Source organism: Canis aureus, chromosome 29 (assembly GCF_053574225.1).
Source record: "Canis aureus isolate CA01 chromosome 29, VMU_Caureus_v.1.0, whole genome shotgun sequence".
Lineage (NCBI taxonomy): Eukaryota > Metazoa > Chordata > Mammalia > Carnivora > Canidae > Canis > Canis aureus.
In genome coordinates this window covers 19,676,475-19,698,136 of record NC_135639.1, presented here as the reverse complement: position 1 = coordinate 19,698,136, position 21,662 = coordinate 19,676,475, and the positions used below count along the sequence as shown (strand labels likewise).

Here is a 21,662-nt window from a genome sequence, read left to right as displayed (position 1 = left end):
GACCTAGACAGTCCTTGTGATTGCCCTGAAACTTCTACCCACCTGAAGCTATCCCACATTTATTATTTATCCTTTGTGCTACCTATCACAATTTATTATGATTTTGCTTGCTTGTCATCAGTGTGTTGGACTAGAATACAAGCACCGTGAGCCCCGGGGTCATGAAGTAGTTTCATTCATTATTCTGTCTTCAGCATCTAGCTTAGTGCACAACCCGTAAGAGATGCTTAAGGAGTATCTGTTGAATGAATGATGAGTTCTCTCTCTTTAGCCTTTTGACCTAGTGTTTCTCAGCAAGGGAGCTACTGGTGAGACCATTTGTGTGCAGATTAGTCCAGGATACTGCAGGCTGTAATACCTTTGGTTCCCTACTCACTAAATGCCAGCAGAAACCCCTCCCTCCAATCATTGTGACACTTATTTCCAAAGCCTCCTGGGGGATGGTATTACCCCTGGTTGAGACCATTGCCCTAACCCAGTTTTGTGTGACTCATCTGATTAAACATACCTTAATGTATGCTTTAGGGTCCCAGAATTAGAAAATCTAAGCTTGAATCTGGTCATTACCTATATGACATTGGGCAAATCTCTTAACCTTTCCGGGCCTCATCTGTGAAACAGAATCTCTGAGGTGTGCTGAGGAGTTTGTGAGCAACACTGGGTACATAGTTGGCTCTCATCACGTGCAAACTAGTACACAGATGAGGCATAGTGTTCTAAGCTCTTGGGGAATCCCACTATCCTAGAATCAGAATGCTGGGGCTGGAAGAGATGGCGAGATCACTCATGTCCTTGAGTGATCTTGAGTCCCAAGGGCCTGGTGTTTTTATTCTTTTTTTTTTTTTTTTGGTGTTTTTATTCTAAATGGTGCACCTGAAGCCGAGAACTCAGCCCCCAGGCAGCAGGCCGAGTATGTGACTTTGTAGTTTCCAGGGTCTGGCTGGGCCTAAGAGTGACCTCCACAAGTGTCTGCTGCCTGGAAGGGAGTGGTGATGCCAGTGGGTGGGTGGGTGGGAGGGGGGCAGGGAGCTCTAGCCAGGCTCCTGACAAGGGAGGGAGAGTTACCCAGGACTGTGGCAAGAATGTGGGGCATCCTCTTTAGCAGCAGGGAAGGCCTCTGGCGATCCTCCTTTTATTTTATTTTTTTTTTTAAGGTTTTAAAAGCAAGATGCATCTACCTTTGAAAGAACAGATCATCGCATCCAAAACCTGATACATGCAACCAAAAATATATACAGTATATTCTTGTTTTTGAATATAGATGCAAACATTTTTAGGAAAATGTTAATTCATGGAATGAGCGATGTTTCAAAAGAATAACATACCATGGCTGAGCAGGCTATATGCCAGGAATGGCTGAAAGTCATGAAATCTACCAGTACAAATGAGTATAACCTCAAATTAAAGGAGAATAGTAAGTGGCTAGGGCAACAAATGATGAAATGTCATTTGGCAAAAAGGAAACAGGAGGCATATTCCTGATGAAGGAAACTATTTCCATATAGTAAAGATTATTTACCTGTGGTGGTCTTTTAATTAAAGGGGTGTCATGAGGTTAGGCATATGGCTTGTGCTCATCACCAGGAAGGGAGTTGATTCTGAGGCCACCTTTTCCTTAGAGAAGAATGAACCTTAAACAGAAAACAAAAGCAGGCTTTGGATCCCTTTGGAATGTAACTTGATATTTAAAGGTTTGGTGCTCCACACATTTAAAAGATCAGAAAATGTATTCTTATTTATTTATTTATTTATTTGTTTATTTTTAAGAACACGAGTCAACCAGAAAAAGAACTATGGAGATGGGTAGAGAGCACAGGAGAGTCTGTGGGCCTGAAACCTAATCCTTGCTTGGTGGGTTTGATAGATAGCTGCTGTGTGGCCTCAAGTAAGTTACCATACCTCTCTGGCCCACAGTTTTCTCATCTGAAAAATGAAAAATGGAGACTGAACTGAGGAACAAGCTTAACAAGATAAACGTCTATGAAATAAACCATGAAATATTATTTGAGGGGACATTAACTTGACATGTCCCTAGCAAATTCCCTTTCCAAAATCCAGAACACTTTATCAGTTGCACCCCCAAGTGGGATGGATGCTCCAGGGGCAGCAAGTGTCTTAGAGGTGCCTATGAACTGAGTCCTGCAATGCAGATTTCTTCTTGGATCCAAGTTAATGCAAAAAAGAAGGGAAAGGACATTCGAGAAATTACCACATCCATTATAATCGCCGAAGCAGGCTGCTGTAAGAAGGGCTATTTAATAAAATTGTAAGAAGCCCTTTCCTAAGGGGGAAGAGATAGACCAGGATGGAAGTCAAGTGCAGCTGTTTGAGCCTCTGCCAGTGGCCTGATCTCACCAGAAAACTGAAGTTAAAAACAACAAACTTCCAGATTCAGCGATCTCGGATGAACACTGCCTCCCCCTGCCGTTTCCTCCCGCCCCTTTGTCCCTTCTCTCCCTGTCCCCCCAGCTCGGGCACCTGGGTCGCTCGGTGCTTTTCCGTGTGCTTGGGATGTCAGCCGGCGGCCCTGGCGACTGGAGCCTCGGGAGGCGGCAGCTACCTCTCGGGTTTAGCATTACGTCATCCCTTCTAGACCCAAATTTATCTCGGCTGCGCGCAGACCCGCAGCTCTGAGCTGCCGCTGACTCCAGGAGAGCTTACGCATGAAGTTAGGCAAGGCTGACTCACTGGGCAGAGGCAAAGGTTTTCTGCTGCTCTTCACGTTTTGGGGCCCTGAGGGGGGAGGTGGGAAGGAGAAGGAGGCTGCGGTTGTCGTTTTGGGGTGGAGGATGGAAAGATGTAGCACTGTGACGGTTCTCCTTTAGTAGGAGCTCAGGACTCCCCCTTCTTCCTCCGTCTTCAGCCTTCAGTATTTGAAAACCCCCATCCTTAAAGATAATTGCAGAAACCAGTGCCCTGCGCCACAAGCATTTTGCACTTTCAGGGAAGTTCTCTCAAGCTCCAGGTGTTACCGATACAGTGACTTGGGGGCTTGTAACTTAACCTCAGGGTCCCTTCCCCTGTTTCCATCTCTCCTGTCTGCAGAAAAGATGTAATACAGACCAGCCTCCTCCATTGTTCGTGAATATGCAATAAGTCGTTTGGATCCAAAAAAAAAAAAAAAAAGTCGTTTGGAAATTTGCACTGGGTAAACTGTGACAGAAAGGACTCCTAAGAGTGGAGAGCTTTGCCTTCTGCCCCCCCCCCCCCGCCCCCCGCCGCCACCGGGGGGATATGGCCCCCATCTGGGCTGTGTTTGTTATAGGCCTGGGGGATTCAGGGGGACTTTTCCCATCTTCCAATGAGGCTACCCTGAGAGAGATCCTTTAGGGAAAGGACTGCAGAGATTGCAGTCCAGAGATTGCAGGATTGCAGATAAGATTCCAGGTTCTTTGGTCAGAAGACTTTGGAAGCCTTGCTTTTCCTCAGTTTCCCCATCTGCATTTGTAGGGCAAACTGGATTCATTTGAACAAAAGAAAGACCATAGCTGCCTCTGGGTTCCTCCAGGCTGGGACTGATGCTGAGGGAAGGTGAAGCACATTACTTTGCCGAGGCTAGAGCCCCAAGCTTTGTACTGTGGAAAGCCGTTGTGGCCAGTGGTAGAGCAAGAACTCTAGGAGTCAGTCAAAGCAGGGAGAAGGAAATGGCGCCTTTGGTTGACACTGTCCCACTGCCCTCCATCACCATCATCTCTGCTCTTCTTCAACAGATGCAGGTGGCCTTTTTGGTGACTCCTGCCCTACTCTCCATTTCCTCCTTTCCCTCTTGGCTATGGCTCTAAAAGAAGGGCTGGTTAATTCATCTGGAGGTCAACTGTGAAAGGTCTGGCATGGGTACCAAGCATCCAGCTTTCTCTTAATAACCTGCTAGGTCTTATGATCTATGAATTTATTTATTTTTTTGATCTATGAATTTAAACCCATGTGTATTTTAGTTGGTACTTTTTTTTTTTTTTTGATTGCCTGTTGCATGGTTTATCTCCTATTGGGGAGACTTTTGTCATAAATCTACCTTTTTAAAATTCCTGGAGTAGCCCTTAGCAATTTGGATTCTAAAGCTTAAGTTGTAGAAACTTTTAACCTTAATCATTTCTGCCTTCCACTAATAGATCTTGGTGAAGAGCTATTTTCTTTTAAATAATTCCATTCTTCCCTTTACCCAACATGTCCCTTGTCAAGAGTGGTTGTTACCAATACCCAATGGAAAAGCCCAGATCTGAAGAGACCTGGCCAACAGCAGAAAAGGTAAAATCCCTATTTCCAGGTTTTTACAAAAACAAAAACAAAAACAACCCTCTCCTGTGAATATCTATCATTGTGATATTGTGAACATCTGTCATTTTGGATTTCCCTGCATTCGATGGAACATCTATTTGGTTCTTAAATGTGGTGCCAAGTGTAATATTTAAAAAGAGTGGCATAATTTCGCAGCTTTTGACCTCATTGGAAATCTTGTTCACTTTGAAAAAAAAGAAAAAAGAAGAGTGCAAGAGAGAGGGCATTAAAATGCAGCATGAATCTCACGACATTTTTAAGAGTAAGATTTTCATTCTGAATGATATTTTCTACAGTAGCCACTGGAATGACCACAGGGAAGGGGAAATTCTCCCCTCACCAAGAGCTTCCTGTTATTTTGGATGTCCACCAGCAGGTTAAAATAATCAGGGTGGGAAAAAGTTATGGATGTTTATACAATTCCCAGCTTGCTCCTAGAGCATTCAACAGTTATGACCCTCTTGCCCTTCCTCTCCCTAGACCAATGGTGCTCAACTGGGAGTGATTTGTGTGCCCCGGCAGACATTTGGCAATGTTTGGAGACCTTTCTGGTTGGTAGTGTGCTACTGGCATCTAGTGGGTAGAGGCCAGGAATGCTGCTGAACATCTTACAAAGCACAAGTCTGCCCCCACCCTCCACCCCCACTCCTGAATTATTTGCCCGAAATGTCAATAACGCAGAGGTTGAGAAACTCTGGTCTAGACTTTGAGGGCTTGTTAGACTGAGGACTTGGAAAGAGAATGGCAGAGAGGGTAGCCACTGGCAATCCTTTAATGTGGTCCCTGCTCTCTTTAGCCACTGCTTTCAGTTGCCTCTATGCAGGAGAGCAAGAGGGGAAATCGCCACCATCACTACCATTAATTGAGTGTCATATATTAAGTGCTGGATTTTTTTCATTTGATCTTCACAATAAGCCCTACTGACTATAGATTCCTTGAGAGAGTAGGGTCCGTGTCTGTTTTTCTCATTACGGTACACGTTATATCTAGTACTGTGCCTGGTACATGGCAGGCCCTCAATGTTTGGATAAATGGAGTAATCGAATCCATTTTATACATGAGGAAAACGAAGCCTGAAGAGTCCAGACAGGTAGTGTAAGTAGCAGAGTCAGGATTTGAACTGAACCCTCTGTGACTTCAGCACCAAATCACTTACTTACCCACCGAATTCCTGCACTTGCAACACCAGAGAGGATTTCTAGCTTCCAAAGTCACTAGTGAGGGCCTGAAGCAAAAAGAAGTTTTAAAAAATACGACTTGAAAAACCCCACGAAAACCAGAACTACGTTATATGGAAACTAAGGTGGAAGAAGGACCTCATGGAAGCTTTCCCTGGCACTGATGAGATCATCTCTTGGTTCTGTACCGTGATCTTGGCTTTTCAAACGTTTTGTTGTGTGCACCAGCCGAACAGCACATTTTGTGATGGGGAAACTAAGGCATGGAAGTTACACGAAAAAGTAGTAGTCGATAGAGGACTGGAACACGGCACTTCAGATAAAGAATGCTCCAGGTCCTGGGCACCAGCCAGGAGTGGCTGAAAAAAGTTTCCCCGGCACTCGCTCAAATTCTTCCTTCCCCGAAGTGAAGCTCGGATAACTTCTTAGTTTTTACACCCTGGCGACAGAAGCCGAAGGGGACTACATTTCCCAGCCGCCATTGCGGAATTCGGCAGAGCGCAGGCGCACTGAGGTGGCGTGCGTACTACCACTCCCGGTGTGCTGTGGGAGGGGCGGGACTACATTTCCCAGGAGGCACAGGAAGGGGCGGGACGGGGCGGGCCTCGGTGCTGCGCCCGCCCCTCCTCCGTGCTCGCGCGGAGAGGTAAACAAACCGCGCGCGGGCTGCCGGCGGCGGCGGCGGGCGCGGCGGGCGCGGCGGGGGCGGCGGGGGCGGCGGGGGCGGCGGAGAGCGCGCCGAGCCGCGGCCGGGCTGGCCCGCCCGCCCGCCGCACATGTCCCGGGGCGGCGCCGGCCTGTAGCCGCCTGCGGCGCCTCCTGTCGGTCAGGAGAGGGAGCGCGGAGAGGCCCCGGTCGCCACCAGCGGTGCCCATGGAGCGGGTGCGGATGATCAACGTGCAGCGCCTGCTTGAGGCGGCCGAGTTTTTGGAGCGCCGGGACCGAGGTAACGGCCGGGCGCCGCTGCCTCCGCCACCACCTGAGCCCGCGCAGTCCTCGTCGGCGCGAGGAGTGCGGTGCGCCGCGTGAGGGGAGGGCGGGTGCGTGTGTGAGAGCCGGGGTGCGTGAGGAGTGTGTGTGGAGGGCGCGTGTGAGGGGAGGCGCGCGTGCAAGGAGGCGTGTGTGAGGGGAGGGAGGGTGCGTGTGTGAGGAGCGGTGCGCGTGCGACAGGTGCGTGCGTGAGGAGGCGGGTGTGTGTGTGAGGGGTGCGGACGCGAGGAGGGGGGTGTGAGGAGGGAGCGCGCGTGAGGGCGCCCGGAGCCTGCGAGGGGCGGGGTGCGGGGGAGGCCGCGCGGGCCTGTGCGGGCGGGTTGGCGCGCGTGAGCCGGGAGGACTGGGAGGGGGGAGGGGGGGCCGAGCCCAGGGAAGCGGGTGTTAAGAGTGGGCGCCAGCCCGAGGACTTGGGAGGAGAGAGGGAAGAGAGAACTGAAGGCACGGGGTGGCGGCGGCGCAGGTAGGGGTGAGCAGCCGAGGCCGGGAGCAGAGGGGGCAGTGCCTGCTGAGGAGCCCGCGGGGAGGAGGATGCACACCTCTGGGGAAGGGACCTCTGAGAAACGGAGCCTGGAAGAGACGTGAAGAGGCTGGGGGGCGGAGAGTAGGAACTCTGGAAATTACGGTGTCAGGGGAGAAAATGTCGTCCGAGAGGAGGCAGTTGGATGGTTTGAAGTAGGTGAAAATGGGGACCTTGGCGAGAGACCTAGGATGGGGAGAGTAAGTTAAAGGGGGATTTTGAGGCCGGTGAAGTAATTGAGGTGGATGGTAGCTAGCCTCAGAAATTAGTGTATTTCAGTCAAGAATTCATGGAGAAAAGGGTTTTGGAGAGGATGGAGATATTTCTTAGAGGTTTAGAGGAAGTATCTGTACACCTTTCAGGTAATGGGGTTGGGTCTGTATATAATGTCACAGGATCGATGTCCTGGCAAGGACTGAGAGTTTTATCTTCCAGCCAAAAAGTGGAAAAATACGACCTCCATTCTATCTGCTATTTTCTGCAACACATTGCTGCAATGACTTTAGATCAGTAGATCCACGGATTTGGGTATATTCCTGTTACCATGTCTTTTTTTCTTGCTATCTCTTTAGAGTGTGAACATGGCTATGCCTCAACGTTCCCCTCCATGCCGAGCCCCCGGCTGCAGCATTCAAAGCCCCCAAGGAGATTGAGCCGAGCACAGAAACACAGCACCGGGAGCAGCAACACCAGCACTGCCAACAGGTAGCAAGCTGGGGAGGTTTAGAAAAGGCTGCTGAGGGAGGGACCACACACACACACGCAAAAGTGCAGGGGCTACCGACCTCAGTCCTCTAATATGGAGTCTGGAGCAATGCTGAATAGCCAGCCGAGTTCCTTTACCACCATCCCTGGACATTTGGCCCTATTAAATTCATCAAGTCTAGATATCATAACCTGGCTTTGTGTGGAAGGGAAGGTGTAGAATCCAGAAAGCAACCAAAGAGTTCTTGCTGGGGGTTATTTAATTTTTATTTATTTATGATAGTCAGAGAGAGAGAGAGGCAGAGACACAGGCAGAGGGAGAAGCAGGCTCCGTGCACCGGGAGCCCGACGTGGGACTCGATCCCAGGTCTCCAGGATGGCGCCCTGGGCCAAAGGCAGGCGCCAAACCGCTGTGCCACCCAGGGATCCCTTGCTGGGGGTTATTAAGTGGGGAAGTCTGTGACTGGAGAGGGTCAGTACCTTGAGAGACTTGATAGCATGTGTCCATGCATGCAACCACATGCCAAAAGTAATTGAGCCAGCTTTAAATTTGGACAGTCCAAGAAGAATTTTTGAAAACCAGAAATAGCTCAGGCAGGATGTAAAGCAGAATCAAGGGTTTTGTTAAAGGAATAAAAATATTTAGTTAGAGTAGGAAGTTAGTGGGCATAATCTATTTGTTTAAGGGTGAAAAGGAAGACCATGCTAGGAAAAGTTGTCTCTTATTTGATAAGATTGAGTTGGTAAAGGAGCTTTAAAACACACACACACACACACACACACACACACACAGAAAAAGAAAGACGCTTATTTTTTAGGCCGAAGAGATCCCTAGAAAATGGATGTACTCAGGCATTGTTGAAAACTTCTATTTTTTGAGAACTTTTGGTAGTGTCTGGCTGTCTTTTCAGTATTTTATCCCAGGGGGCCAGAGAATTCTAAGGCTTCAACTCGTAGGAAGTTCTCAGAAGGCCATCTTAAAAATCAACAGATGCTGCTGATTTTTGCTTTTTCCATTGATGAGGAGGAATTCAATGAAGCGTTTTTCTTGATTCCCAAAGCTTTATTTAGAGAATGTGAGCATTTATTTTGGAGAGGCACAGAGCAATCTCTGGGTAACTAAGGTCACCTGAAGTGTTTGGGAAACTCCAGGCAGGTCACTGGGGAGTCACTTGGGGAAACAGGTTGGGAGAGAGCAGGACTAGGGGCTCTTACTAATATTTGCAGGAAATTTGAGGCTTCTACAGATAATAATTAGAGCTCCAAAGGTTGGATCTTCCCACTCTGCATTTTTGATATTGCTGAGGCAAAACTAGGATTCACTCGTCCCTTTTTGACTAATCTTTAAAGCCATGTGTTTCCTTTTTTTGGTTTCTTTGTTAGGACTGTTCGTGTTTTTTAAGTTTAATTTTTAAAATTATAAAAATAGTTATAAGCTTAATATGCTGCATTTATGTTTATGTGTGGGTCTAGAGGATTTTTTATGGTATGATAGGTTTAGGATGAAAATATGTAATACAATCTGCAGTATTTAAAGAAGTAAATATAAATTTTCTCGTTCTTCACAGTTTCTCTGGTTAAGGTGTCAGCAGTTAGAATCTATATCTCAAGAATTCATGGCTTTTTCAGTCCACATGTAGATTTAAAAAGGCTTTTTTTTTTTTTTTTTTTAATTTAGAGGCACGCAAAGATGGAAAACCAGACCTGGGTTTTGTCACGCTACAAGTATTTACTGAGTCTTTCCTATTTTGTAGAAATCAGATAAATAATCTTACTACATTTTCTTTGTCCTTCATCTCATCTATAAAATGAAGGAATGGACTACATATTTACCAAGGTTCCTTCTTCCCCTGAAGTTCTATGAAACTGATTTATTGACAGTTTAAGAGATCAGTTACTGTATAGTTATTTACTATACCATTCCATCATTGCAGATGTGACATTGTTACTAACAATTCAAAGACTGTAGAGGCATAAATAAGACGTATATTTCTAGATTTAACCAGTCATGTTGCAGGTCATTAATAAGTCTTTGTCATCTTTTGACTTATACTCAACTCAGCTTGGGGATCTGACTGTGTGGCATTTCTGTTTCATGGTAGTATTCCTTTTAGGATTCTAGTATGGTGTGTGGAACCATAATGCTAATTACTGTATGTTTTAGCACAGCATATCTGAAAATTTATAAAACTATAGGCATGCCATGTTGTTCTTACAGTACCCATGGGAAAATAATTATGTATATATGGACCACCTAAGACTAAGGAAGATCATGTTTCACAGGAATAGAAATAATAAGAGGGAAATAAAAAGACAAATAAATAGATTTTAGAAAATCTTAAGGTCCACTCATGTGTGGGATTTAGACTGGGGCCTATGTTAAACACTAGAAATTATTTTTCCTTACCATTTGTTTAAAACTTCTGCATCAGGGGATCCCTGGGTGGCTCAGCGGTTTAGCGCCTGCCTTTGGCCCAGGGCGTGATCCTGGAGTCCCGGGATCGAGTCCCACGTCAGGCTTCCGGCAGGGAGCCTGCTTCTCCCTCTGCCTGTGTCTCTGCCTCTCTCTCTCTCTCTCTGTCTATCATAAATAAATAAATAAATAAATAAATATTAAAAAAAAAAAAAACAAAAAACTTCTGCATCATGGAATAAAGGAGCCAAGGATCAATTTCCAATGCTGGGGTATTTGGGAAACGGAGTTGTTAGTCCATTTGAAGGAGACCTTATGGACTTTTCTTAACTTTAAGCCTATTACTGGATTTAGTAGAAATTTTACTATATTGATTACATGAAGCAGAAAGTAAGACTTGTAAAAATTTTCCATTTATTAGTCATCTGAAACAAGGAAAGGAATTATGAGCATATCTGTCTTATTTTCCTGATCTTATATAAAGCTCCGTGTGTGGAAGTTGCTGTTACTATTATGAATCTTGGACTTTGATATCTTGTTTGTCATAAGGGGACATTTGTTTCCCGGACATTGTAGCATCTTTCAGATATAATGTTAGTGACTTTTTCCTCCTAATATTCTCAGGTATAATATGATCTTCCTGATAAAAAATGCTGTTTTATAAGCTTATGCTGAATGTTAACTCCTAATATTGAAGTCTTTTTTTTTTTAAGTCTTATTTTCACAGAAGTACAAAGGAGAGAAAATAAGTGATGTAATGTGATATTACAAGCATGTACCTTGAAAATCCCAGTAATTTTATCATTTGGTATCCTTCTGACTGACAATTCAGAAGTGGGACCTATAGATAGTATGTAATTATTTTTTAAATACATGGTTGACTTTACTGTAGTCTTGGTCATGGCCTTCTGGCACATTTCCTAAAATCACCCTTCCTAAAATGTTGCTGCTATTAGAAAACCTGGCTGCAATTGCTATCTGGCTCATTGAGGAACATCACATAAGCTCAGATTACCAGCTTTCTACTATTTGATCTCACAACTGAGGAATTTCAAGATCTGTCATCCTTAAAACTCTACTAATACTACTCTACTTGGCTTCATTGTAACTCAATTTTTTCTAAAATGTCTTTTGAATCTGCCTTCTTTCCTTTATCTTTATTACTTCCCCCCTAATAAGATACCATCTCTCACCTGGAGAATGTTGTAACCTCCTACTTGGTATCCATGCAACTACTCCTACCCTATATACAATTCTAATGAATTATATTGGCAGGCTTTCTTTCAATTCCTTCAATACACCATGTTTCCTATCTCAGGGTCTTTGCATGTACTCTGTTCTTTCCCCTTTTGCCAAGTTGTCTCTATCTAATAACATTCTTATTTCAGTGCAATCATAATGTTTACACGGAAGCTTTTCCTCATCAGCCAAAGTAGATAAGATGTTCACAGGATGGCAGCCCTGCTTTTCCCTTCATGATATTTATCATAGTTGTAGAAATACAGTTCTCTGATTGATAAATTCACATCTCATTCATTGAACTACAAACTCCAAGAAGGTAGAAATTGAATTTCTTCTGCTTAAGGATTTATCCCCAGTAACTATCACAATGCCTTGTACAGAGTAGGTGTTTCTTAAAAAATGGAAGGTTTCTAAACTCCATGTAGACTGCCCTCTGTTGGAACTTCGTTTTTCTTTTGTGCTGAGTACCATATTAAAGTCTGGAAGGAGAAATGATGCAACTCCTGCTTTGGCAAACTCTGATTACATTGTATTCTTTTTTTTTTTTTTTTTTTAAGATTTTATTTATTTATTCATGAGAGACGCAGAGACAGAGGGTCAGAGACATAGGCAGAGAGAGAAGCAGGCTCCTTGCAGGGAGCCTGATGTGGGACCGGATCCCAGGACTCCCAGGATCTCACCCTGGGCTGAAGGCAGATGCTTAACTGCTGAGCCACGCAGGTGTCCCTGATTATACTGTATTCTAAAGGATGTTAGCAATAATATATTTGGAGAAAAAAAAATATGTAGTATTTGAAGTATAAACTCTACAACTGCCAATTCTTTTAAGTGTATATTCTAGTATACTATATAGTATATAAGTATAGTAGACTACAGAATGTTGCAGTTAATTTTAAAGAACACTTATTGTCATCCTGTTATGAAAATAAAATATTAAAACTTATATCTGCAAAAACCATAAGTCTGCCAAATATTGGCAATAAATGTTGGTATGAGCCTATGACACATGGTAATTCCATTGTTTTAAGGTGATGTAGAAAATAATAGTACCAATTCATGCTTGAATTTTAAGTTTATGAAAAATTTATTCTATTTAGTATCCTTTGGATATTAACAAATCTCACAATAGCAGCCATATTTCAATTCCACCTGTTAGGATTGAGGACATTAAAAAACAAAACACCTTTCCTTTTGCTTGTTAAGGCTTTAGTTTAACTGTTTTTAAACTGCAGAATCATGCCATATTTTAGTCTTAGATGAAATGATTATATTGCTATATTTTCAGCTTTAAAGCTTTTTTGGTTGTCTTCTATAAAGAATCAGTAGTTTTTTGGGGAAGTAGTGGTGAATTTTTTTTTTTTTTTAAGAATAGTTGTAGAAGATTTTTTCCCAGTATAAGTAATTTGAAATTTGTTATATTTTCTGTTTTTATTTTGAAACATGTACCTATTTGTTCACTGAGCAGTTGAATGAAACTTTATTTTTATTGTGAAATTTCTTTTTACTCTTCTATGCTTTTCAAATTTTCTGTATCAAGAAATAGTTTCTGAGTCTTGGTGGAATAGGTAACTCCTAGAGTATCAGGACAAAGGTAGACATTAGTAGCAGTTAAACTCCTTGTGATGTTAAAATTGTTCTTCACTATTTTCCAAATGTTGAGTGATTAATACCTCTGTGTGATGTTTTCTGTGATATTCTGTCTTCCACTGAGTTTAAATGAAAAATTCCCAAGAATTATTTAGACTTTTCATTAAATGCTTCACTGAAGCATGAGTTTGCTATTGCAGAGTTTCTAAAGGACATATTCCCTATGGAAGTATTGTTTCAAGGAAACTTGATGATCATGTCTTGTAAGTCTGTAGAACAGCTGCTTCTGTTCCTATTTGATTAGTGGCCTTTTTCCAGAATATCAAATACATAATGTGGAAGATCACAAATTGTAGAAAGGGAATTCAAGACTTTATTTGGTATAGTTCTCTGCTTTATGAAGGTAGGATATTATCACGCATTTTATGACTAAAACTCAGGTGGCCTAGAGAAATGGTAAGAGATATCTATTTAGCTGTAGGTGGATTTTCAGCAGAATATGCATCATTCTCAGATAAGACCGTTGACCTGAAGAAAGCTTTTTCTTCTAGATTTCTCCTTAAAAAGGAAGCAGCATCGCCTCCTTTTGGTTATAGCATGATTCTTTGTTACTTCTTAAGTGAAGACAGTTTTTCAGATACTAAGCTGATCAAAGAGCTTTGCTGGTATAGTTTGACAAAATGTATTTCCAGATTCCATTTTTGGTCAGTAGTGCTGATATAATATAAACATGCATATTTTTTTGTTTGATTGTTTTTATTTTTCATTTTGGTTTCCTACATTATAAAATACTGTCATATTCCCCCTCCACCCCCACATATATGTGTGTGTATACCATCTTTATTACCTTTATTATCTTTATTTATAAAGGAAACACATTATTGTTATTTATTACTATTATTACTATTCAAATATATTATTTCAAACTGTGATTTTTTTTTTTTTTTTTTTTTTTTTTATTTATGATAGTCACAGAGAGAGAGAGAGGCAGAGACACAGGCAGAGGGAGAAGCAGGCTCCATGCACCGGGAGCCTGACGTGGGATTCGATCCCGGGTCTCCAGGATCGTGCCCTGGGCCAAAGGCAGGCGCCAAACCACTGCGCCACCCAGGGATCCCTCAAACTGTGATTATTTTAATATAGGAAAAATAGAGAATCCTACGAGGGGTGTAACAGAGAGGACCTGATTAAGTTTGAGAGATGAAGGAAGAGATCCCAAAAGTTGAAACTTTTGCAGTCTTGCTTTATCTTATCTTGAACATTTTTTTCATGTTGATACACATCTGTTAAATCATCTTTAATTACAGCATGATATTCTGTTTCATGTGTATACCATAATTTGTTAAACCTGTCATCCAATGATGACATTTAAGTTATTTTTAGTTTTTTTTTTATTTGAAACAGAGCTACCGTGAACATCTTTTTGCAGATACCTTTGTACGTTTGTCCACCTAGATCCTTAGGATGAACATTAAGAATCAGAATTGTTGGGTCAAAGGGTACAATCCATCTTCAAAATAATAATAGTAACACCTTGCATTTAATAACCTACTTGTCTATAAAGCCCTTTAATGTACATTATTACCTCATTTGAATTTTAGAATAGTTCTGTAAGGTAAGATGAAAATATTTTCTGTATTTTTTGTGGAGGAATCTGGACTGGCACACAAGGTAAGTTGCGCAGGTAGAACTAGGACATGAGACAAATCCCTAGGATTTTTTTCCCTGGGATTAGCAAACAGTCATTAGTAATAATTTAGTTAAAAACTAAGACAGAGTGACTATAACCTGAATTTATGTGTTAGTGCTCTCCTTTTCTGCTTTGCCAAATCCCTGAAATATGTGGTCTGCATCTGTTGCTTTAATGCTTTCCCACTAGTGCTTTTTCAACTTTTGCAATTTGCTTCCTTTTTTACTAGTTATTGAAACTGCTTTGTTAAAGGTAATTAGTAACCAAATTTTTTGAACTTACACAATGTACGTAAAACATGCTTCCCTACCATAGAGGATCTTACGGTGTATTTGGAAAAATATATGTATAATAAAATGGTAAATTATGGAAATCAGGATATTATAAACATGGCTATTCTAGATTCAATTATTTAAATTTATAGAAGAGATTACAGTAGGTTATTGTAGAAATGTTATAGATTGACAGTATATACTTGTTTATTGACAAGGAGATATAGGGATTCTGTAACTTAATATAAGTGTAATTCCTTACATTTTACCTAAGTAGTTTCTTATAAAATTTGAAAGATTATAAAATCTACCTGGTTTGGTAGATAATTTTATTAATGTTACTACAGACATTTCAAGGGAAAAGTGTTGTGGAGTTTCTTTTTATTTAGTTTTATGACATTGGATAAAAAGACTTCTGTGTGTTATTTATTTCCTTACATTTGTTTATCATGGGAAGTATGTTGGATAGGCTTTTGAGATCACTATGTAAACACTGTGGAGGCCGCATAAGGAGAGCTTTGAAGCCATTTGAAATGGGTGTTTTTAAATTATAAAAGAACATAATTTTAGGCTCAGTCAACATATTTTGATAAAGCAACTGATTTTCCTTTATTCTTATTTTGATTAATTAGAAAGGGACAATTAGGATTCTCTTTGAGGAAGTATAAAGAATTTTTCTTTTTATGTAATAAGACACCAGAGGGTAAAATGTAAGTTTGTCTTGAGGTTTTAAATTTTGATTACCATAATCTTGTGTGGAAGTATGAATGTGAATAACAATATGATAACAGAAAAAAAAGCAGTCTTCAGATTCCACAAAAACTCTGGACAATATATTGTTGTTAATACTGAATCTGTTAGGATTGTTTTCTGTAGTCTTTGCTGGTGACAGTCAATGCACAAAAGTTACAGTTTAAAATTTCAACTTCTAGCGTGGCTCTAAAACCATTTGGTGTTCTTAATATTATCATTTTAACATGTTATCCAGTCAGTTGTCCTTCGGAAGGCTTGTTACCTTCCTGGAAATAGTTCTGTAAGGCAAAAAAAGTACTTGATTTTCATTTTTCTATAGAATCATTGTTTTATTATGGAGGTTTACTAAAAGCTCAAAGTCTAATGTTTTTATGGAATTTATCATAAATACTATAATTCATTTAAATAAACAAAACAGTTTATATAAAATTTAACCATTTTGGGGACACCTGAGTAGCTCAGTTGGTTAAGCATCTGCCTTTAGCACAGATCATGATTTTGGGGTCCTAGGATCAGCTCAGCTCCTGCATTGGGCAGGGAACCTGCTTCTCCCTCTGTCTCCGCTGCTTCCCTTGTTCATGTTCTTTCTCTATAAAATAAATAAATCTTTAAAAAAGTAAACATCTTTAAGTATATATAAATAAATAGAATTACATGGTGTTTAACAGTGTAAAGATAAAATGTCATAGTGTGTTATATAGCTGTAATTTTCTCAATAAGCCATGCTTTATTTATTCATTTATTTATTTAGCAAAAGTGAATGATGGAACGTGAGCTATATGAGGGCAAGCACTCTGCAATTTTAGAGTATTTATATTCTTAGTGTGGGCACTCATTAAATACTAAATGAATGAATGGCTAAATATTTTGAGCATGATCATGTAGATTTGAGGGTTTTGTTTGATGAAATGTTGACATTTGTGGAGAAACTTGGGCACAATTGATTGCTTTGTATGAAGTTGATCTACAGGTGTTTAAAATCATTCTCATTATCAATTTATTTGTGGCAGGTATACTTACTGGAGACAAAGTTATGTTTGTGTTTTTAACATTGAAGTTGAAGCCCATATTATTAGAATAGCTGAGTAATGTGGTTTTTTTATTCTTTAAACAAGCATTTAAATATCAGTAGGAATTTAATATTAACTTATTAAGTACCAGTATGTATTTCATACTGTTAGCCATTTTCATAAATGTGGTAAATAACTTGGATGTTAGTGGTAGAGTGTAACAAGTGTGAGGTACTGTCCTGCACATGTTCACAGGAGCACTTGAATGTGAATGGTCATAGCATTATTCATAACCACCGAAAGCTGGAAATAAGATATCCATAAGCAAACCACAGAAACATTAAAATCAGATACATAAGAGTACATATTGTATGATTTCATTATGTGAAATTTATAAGAAGCAAAACTATAGAAACTAGCAGATCCTTACAAAGAAGAATAACATTCCCCTGCCTCATCTCTCCCCTTCAATTTCTATTTCCTAGAGGCTACCACTTCCAGTAATTTAACAGTTCATTGGTTGTTTGCTTTCTTATTTCTCTTTTTTAAAAGTTTTTACTTATTTAAGTAATCTCTACACCCAACACAGGTCTTGAACTCATGACCCTGAGATCAAGAGTTGCATGCTCTTCCGACTGAGCCAGCCAGGTGCCCCTGCTTGCTTGCTTGCTTGCTTGCTTTCTTTCTTTCTTTTTTTTTTTTTTAACATTTATTTATTTATGATAGGCATAGAGAGAGAGAGAGAGGCAGAGACACAGGAGGAAGGAGAAGCAGGCTCCATGCCAGGAGCCCGACGTGGGACTCGATCCCGGGACTCCAGGATCACGCCCTGGGCCAAAGGCAGGCGCCAAACCACTGAGCCACCCAGGGATCCCCTGCCCCTGCTTTCTTATTTCTAAATAAGAAGCTTATTCTAAGAGCACCAGGGTGGCTCAGTCGGTTAAGCGTCTGACTCTTTAATTTCTGCTCAGGTCACAATCATAGTGTCATGAGATCAAGCCCTTTGTCAGGCTCTGTGTGAAATCTGCTTGAGATTCTTCCTCTGCCCCTCCCCCAACCCTTCCTCTCCAAATTAATAAAATCTTTTTAAAATTTGAAAAAAAAGCTTATTATTTTTATTCTCTATCAATTTCCTGTTACAGAAGATGAGGACTTGACTGCCTGTACACTTGACTAATAGCAGATTAATTGCATGCCAGAAATGAAAAATTTTTAATATTTTATTTATTTATTCATGACAGGGAGAGGGAGAAGCAGGCTCCATGCAGGGAGTCTGATGTGGGACTCGATCCAGGTACTCCAGGATCACGCCCTGAGCTGAAGGCAGATGCGCTCAACTGCTGAGCCACCCATGCATCCCCAAAATTTAAAAAAAATATACATAAATACAGATATTTCCCAAAGGAATGATGTTTTTAGATTATGTACTTTCTAGTAATTTGTATTACCGATCTCCCACAATAAATTAATATTTTGCTCTCATTTTTGAGTACTTCATGGTACATTGGATTATTGCCTTAATTTCTGAATGAGGCTTACTAGTTTTTTAAAAAATAAGTTTTGGGATCCCTGGGTGGCGCAGCGGTTTGGCGCCTGCCTTTGGCCCAGGGCGCGATCCTGGAGACCCGGGATTGAATCCCACATCAGGCTCCCGGTGCATGGAGCCTGCTTCTCCCTCTGCCTGTTGTGTCTCTGCCTCTCTCTCTCTCTGTATGACTATCATAAATAAATAAAAAAATGTTTAAAAAAATAAGTTTTATTTGGATATAATTTCCATACAATAAAATTCTTCAATTTTTAGTGTGTGATTTGATGACTTGACATATATATACAGTCCTGCAACCTCCAGCAAAATTATGATACAGAACATTTTTATCATCTCAAAAAATTGCTTCATGCCTCTTTATAGTCAGTTTCCTATCTCTGCCTCTTGGTCCTGGCAACTTCTAATCTGTTTTTTGTCACTGCATTTTTGCCATTTCTAGAGTTTTATGTAAGTGGAATCATGTACATGCTATTTTTGTGTCAAACTTGTTTTATTAGCATAGTGTTTTTTGAGATTCATGTTTTTCTGTTTCAGTAGTTCAGTCCTTTATATTGTTGAGTAATAGTCCATTGTATGGTTCTACCACAATTTGTTTATCCATTCACCAGTTGATAGACATTTTTAGTTATTGTAAGTAAAGATGCTATGTACTTTCATGAACAGGTCTTTTGTAGATATTTGTTTTTATTTTTCTTAGATAAATACCTAGGAGTGGAATTGCTAGGCCATATATTAAGTATATATTTAACTTTGTAAAGAAATTGCCACACCATTCTCCAAAGTGTCTGTACATTTTATATTCTGACTAGCAGTGTAGAAGACTTCTAGTAGCTTCACAACCTGGATAGCACTTGGTATTGTCTAAATTTTAGCTCTTCTAATGGGTATGTCATGATAACTTGTGGTTTAGATTGCATTTTCCTTATAACTAAGGATCTCGAGCGTCTTTATATGTGCTTATTTGCTATTGATATGTCTTCTTTGGTGAAGTGTCTAATTATATGTTTTGCCTTTTTTCTTTTGTTTTCTTGTTGAACTATAAAGAATTCTTTGTAAATTCTTAGGGGTCCCTGGGTGGCTCAGTTGGCTAAGCATCAGACTCTTGATTTCAGCTTAGGTCATGTCAACATTGGGAGATTGAGCCCTGTGTCCGGGCTTGATCAGCACAGAGTTTGCTTTGGAGTCTGCTCGAGATTCTCTCTCCCTCTCCCTCTCCCTCCCCTTCCCTCCCTCGATATAGATAGATAGATAGATAGATAGATAGATAGATAGATAGATAGATACTATTATCCAAAATATACAACAACTTTAAAAAGAAGTTTTTTGTAAATTCTGGAGACAAGTTCTTTATTACATATGTGTTTTGCAAATGTTTTCTCCTACTCAGTCATTTGCCTTTATTATTATTATTTTGTTTTATTTTTATTTATGATAGTCACAGAGAGAGAGAGAGAGAGAGAGGGGGGCGCAGAGACACAGGCAGAGGGAGAAGCAGGCTCCATGAACCGGGAGCCCGATGTGGGATTCGATCCCAGGTCTCCAGGATCGCGCCCTGGGCCAAAGGCAGGTGCCAAACCGCTGCGCCACCCAAGGATCCCTGCCTTTATTATTTTTAAACTGTCTTTTGAAGAATGAGAGTTGCATGTCATGATGAAGTTCAGTTTATAATGTTTGTCTTTTATTATTCATGCCTCCTAATGTCCTAGGAAATCTTTGCATCATCCAAAAATCATGAAAAATTTTCTCTTGTTTTCTTCTAGTAGTCTTACAGTTTTAAGTTCTATATTTAGATCTAAGTTTCATTTAGAGTTATTTTTTGTAGAAGGTGTGAGGCAAGGGCAGAAGTTCATTTTTTGGCAAATATACTTTCTTTTTCTCTATTGAATTAGCTTAGCATCTTTGTAAAAAATCAGTTGACCACATATGTGTGAATCTATGATTGGTCCGTTGGTCAGAATATTTATTTTTATTTGAAGACTACAATGTTTTCATTACTATAGGTTTTTTTTTTTTAAGATTTTATGTATTTATTTGAGAGAGGGAGAGAGAGAGAGAGAGAGAATGAATGATGGAGAGGGGCAGAGGGAGAGGGAAAAGCAGACTCCTCACTGAGCATGGAGCCTGATGCCAGCTCGATCCCAGGAACTGGAGATTATGACCCAAGCTGAAGGCAGACACCTAAACATGATTTAATTCATCATGAAATCAGGCAGTGCAAATCTTCCAAAGTGGTTCTTCCTTTTAAAAAGTTCGTTTGACTGTTACAGGTCTTTTGCAGTTTAACATACGTTATAGAATCTGCTCATAAAGCCTATTAGAATTTTGATTGGGATTGCATTGAATTTATAGATTAATTTAGATAGACCTTACACATGTGAACAATACTGAATCTTCTGATTCATGAACATGGTATATCACTTCATTTACTCAATTATTTAAATGTTTTCAAAGTTCAGCAATATTTTATAGTTTTTCAGAATGTAAGTAATGTATATACTTTGTTAAATTTATCCTTAAACATTTATTAATCTTTGATGCTATTGTAAATGGCAGTTTAATTTGGTATATTCTGATAATTTGCATATTCCTTAGGATTTTCTGAATAGATAACAAATGATGTTGTTTCCAATACAGATATTTTTACTTCTTCCTTTGCATTCTGTATGTTTCTTTTTTCTCCCTTATTTCATTGGCGAGGACCTCTAATATGGTGCTGAATAGAAGTGGTGAGCGTGAACATCTTTCCTTGTTTCTAATCTTAAGAAACCTTGCATTCTTTAACCATTGAGTATAATAATTGTACTTTTTGTTGATACTTTTCACAGGTTCAAGAAATTCCTTTAAAAAAAAAGAAATTCCTTTTTTTCCTAATATACTGAGGTGTTTCTATTTTTTATTGTGAACAGATGCTGAGTTTTGTTAAGTGCTTTTTCTGCATTTATTGAGTTTATGCTATTTTTAAGTTCTTTTAATGTGGTCAGTTACGTTGATTGATACTTCTGTTGAATCTTAAATCAGTCTTGCATTCCTGGAGTACACTATTTGGTCATGGTATATTTTGTGATATTGGCACCAACTACCTGTAGTTAGCACAGTGTCCACAAATTTAAGGGTGCAGTCTTCAATCTGACTGATCTTCACTAAGATGCCAGCTGTACTAACTGGCTACAAAATCAGGGATTTTCAGTCCCCTCAGGTTTGAGAATTCACTAGAACTACTCACAGAACTCAGGAAAACACTATACTTAGGATTATAAATTTTATTAAAAATAGTACAAATCAGGCAGCCCAGGTGGCTCAGCGTAAACCTTAGTGCCACCTTCAGCCCAGGGCGTGATCCTGGAGATCCAGGATCGAGTCCCGTGTTGGGCTCCCTGCACGGAGCCTGCTTCTCCCTCTGCCTGTGTCTCTGCCTCTCTCTGTGTCTCTCATGAATAAATAAACAAAGTCTTTAAAAAAAAAATAGTACAAATCAGGACCA

The 21,662-nt window shown here is 40.4% G+C and overlaps 1 protein-coding gene and 1 long non-coding RNA gene across 3 annotated transcripts in view; one reads left to right on the top strand and one right to left on the bottom strand.

Annotated features, from left to right (window-relative positions):
- Positions 1 to 21,662, top strand: part of MXI1 (MAX interactor 1, dimerization protein) — an 81,317-nt gene that overhangs the window by 11,017 nt on the left and 48,638 nt on the right. Inside the window, exons 1-2 of one of the 2 annotated variants that reach the window (XM_077877665.1) lie at positions 6,210 to 6,399; positions 7,536 to 7,668. In XM_077877665.1, coding sequence (XP_077733791.1) covers positions 6,327 to 6,399; positions 7,536 to 7,668 — 206 coding nt within the window. In that variant the 5' untranslated portion in view covers positions 6,210 to 6,326. Of the gene's footprint in view, positions 1 to 6,209; positions 6,400 to 7,535; positions 7,669 to 21,662 lie in introns of those variants that run through there. The other variant, XM_077877667.1, reaches the window with a different exon arrangement.
- Positions 1,108 to 5,992, bottom strand: LOC144301125 (uncharacterized). Its single transcript, XR_013367851.1, has 3 exons — positions 5,592 to 5,992; positions 5,436 to 5,500; positions 1,108 to 1,631 (listed from the first exon to the last, which is right to left on the bottom strand). It is a non-coding gene; the product is annotated as an uncharacterized LOC144301125 (long non-coding RNA).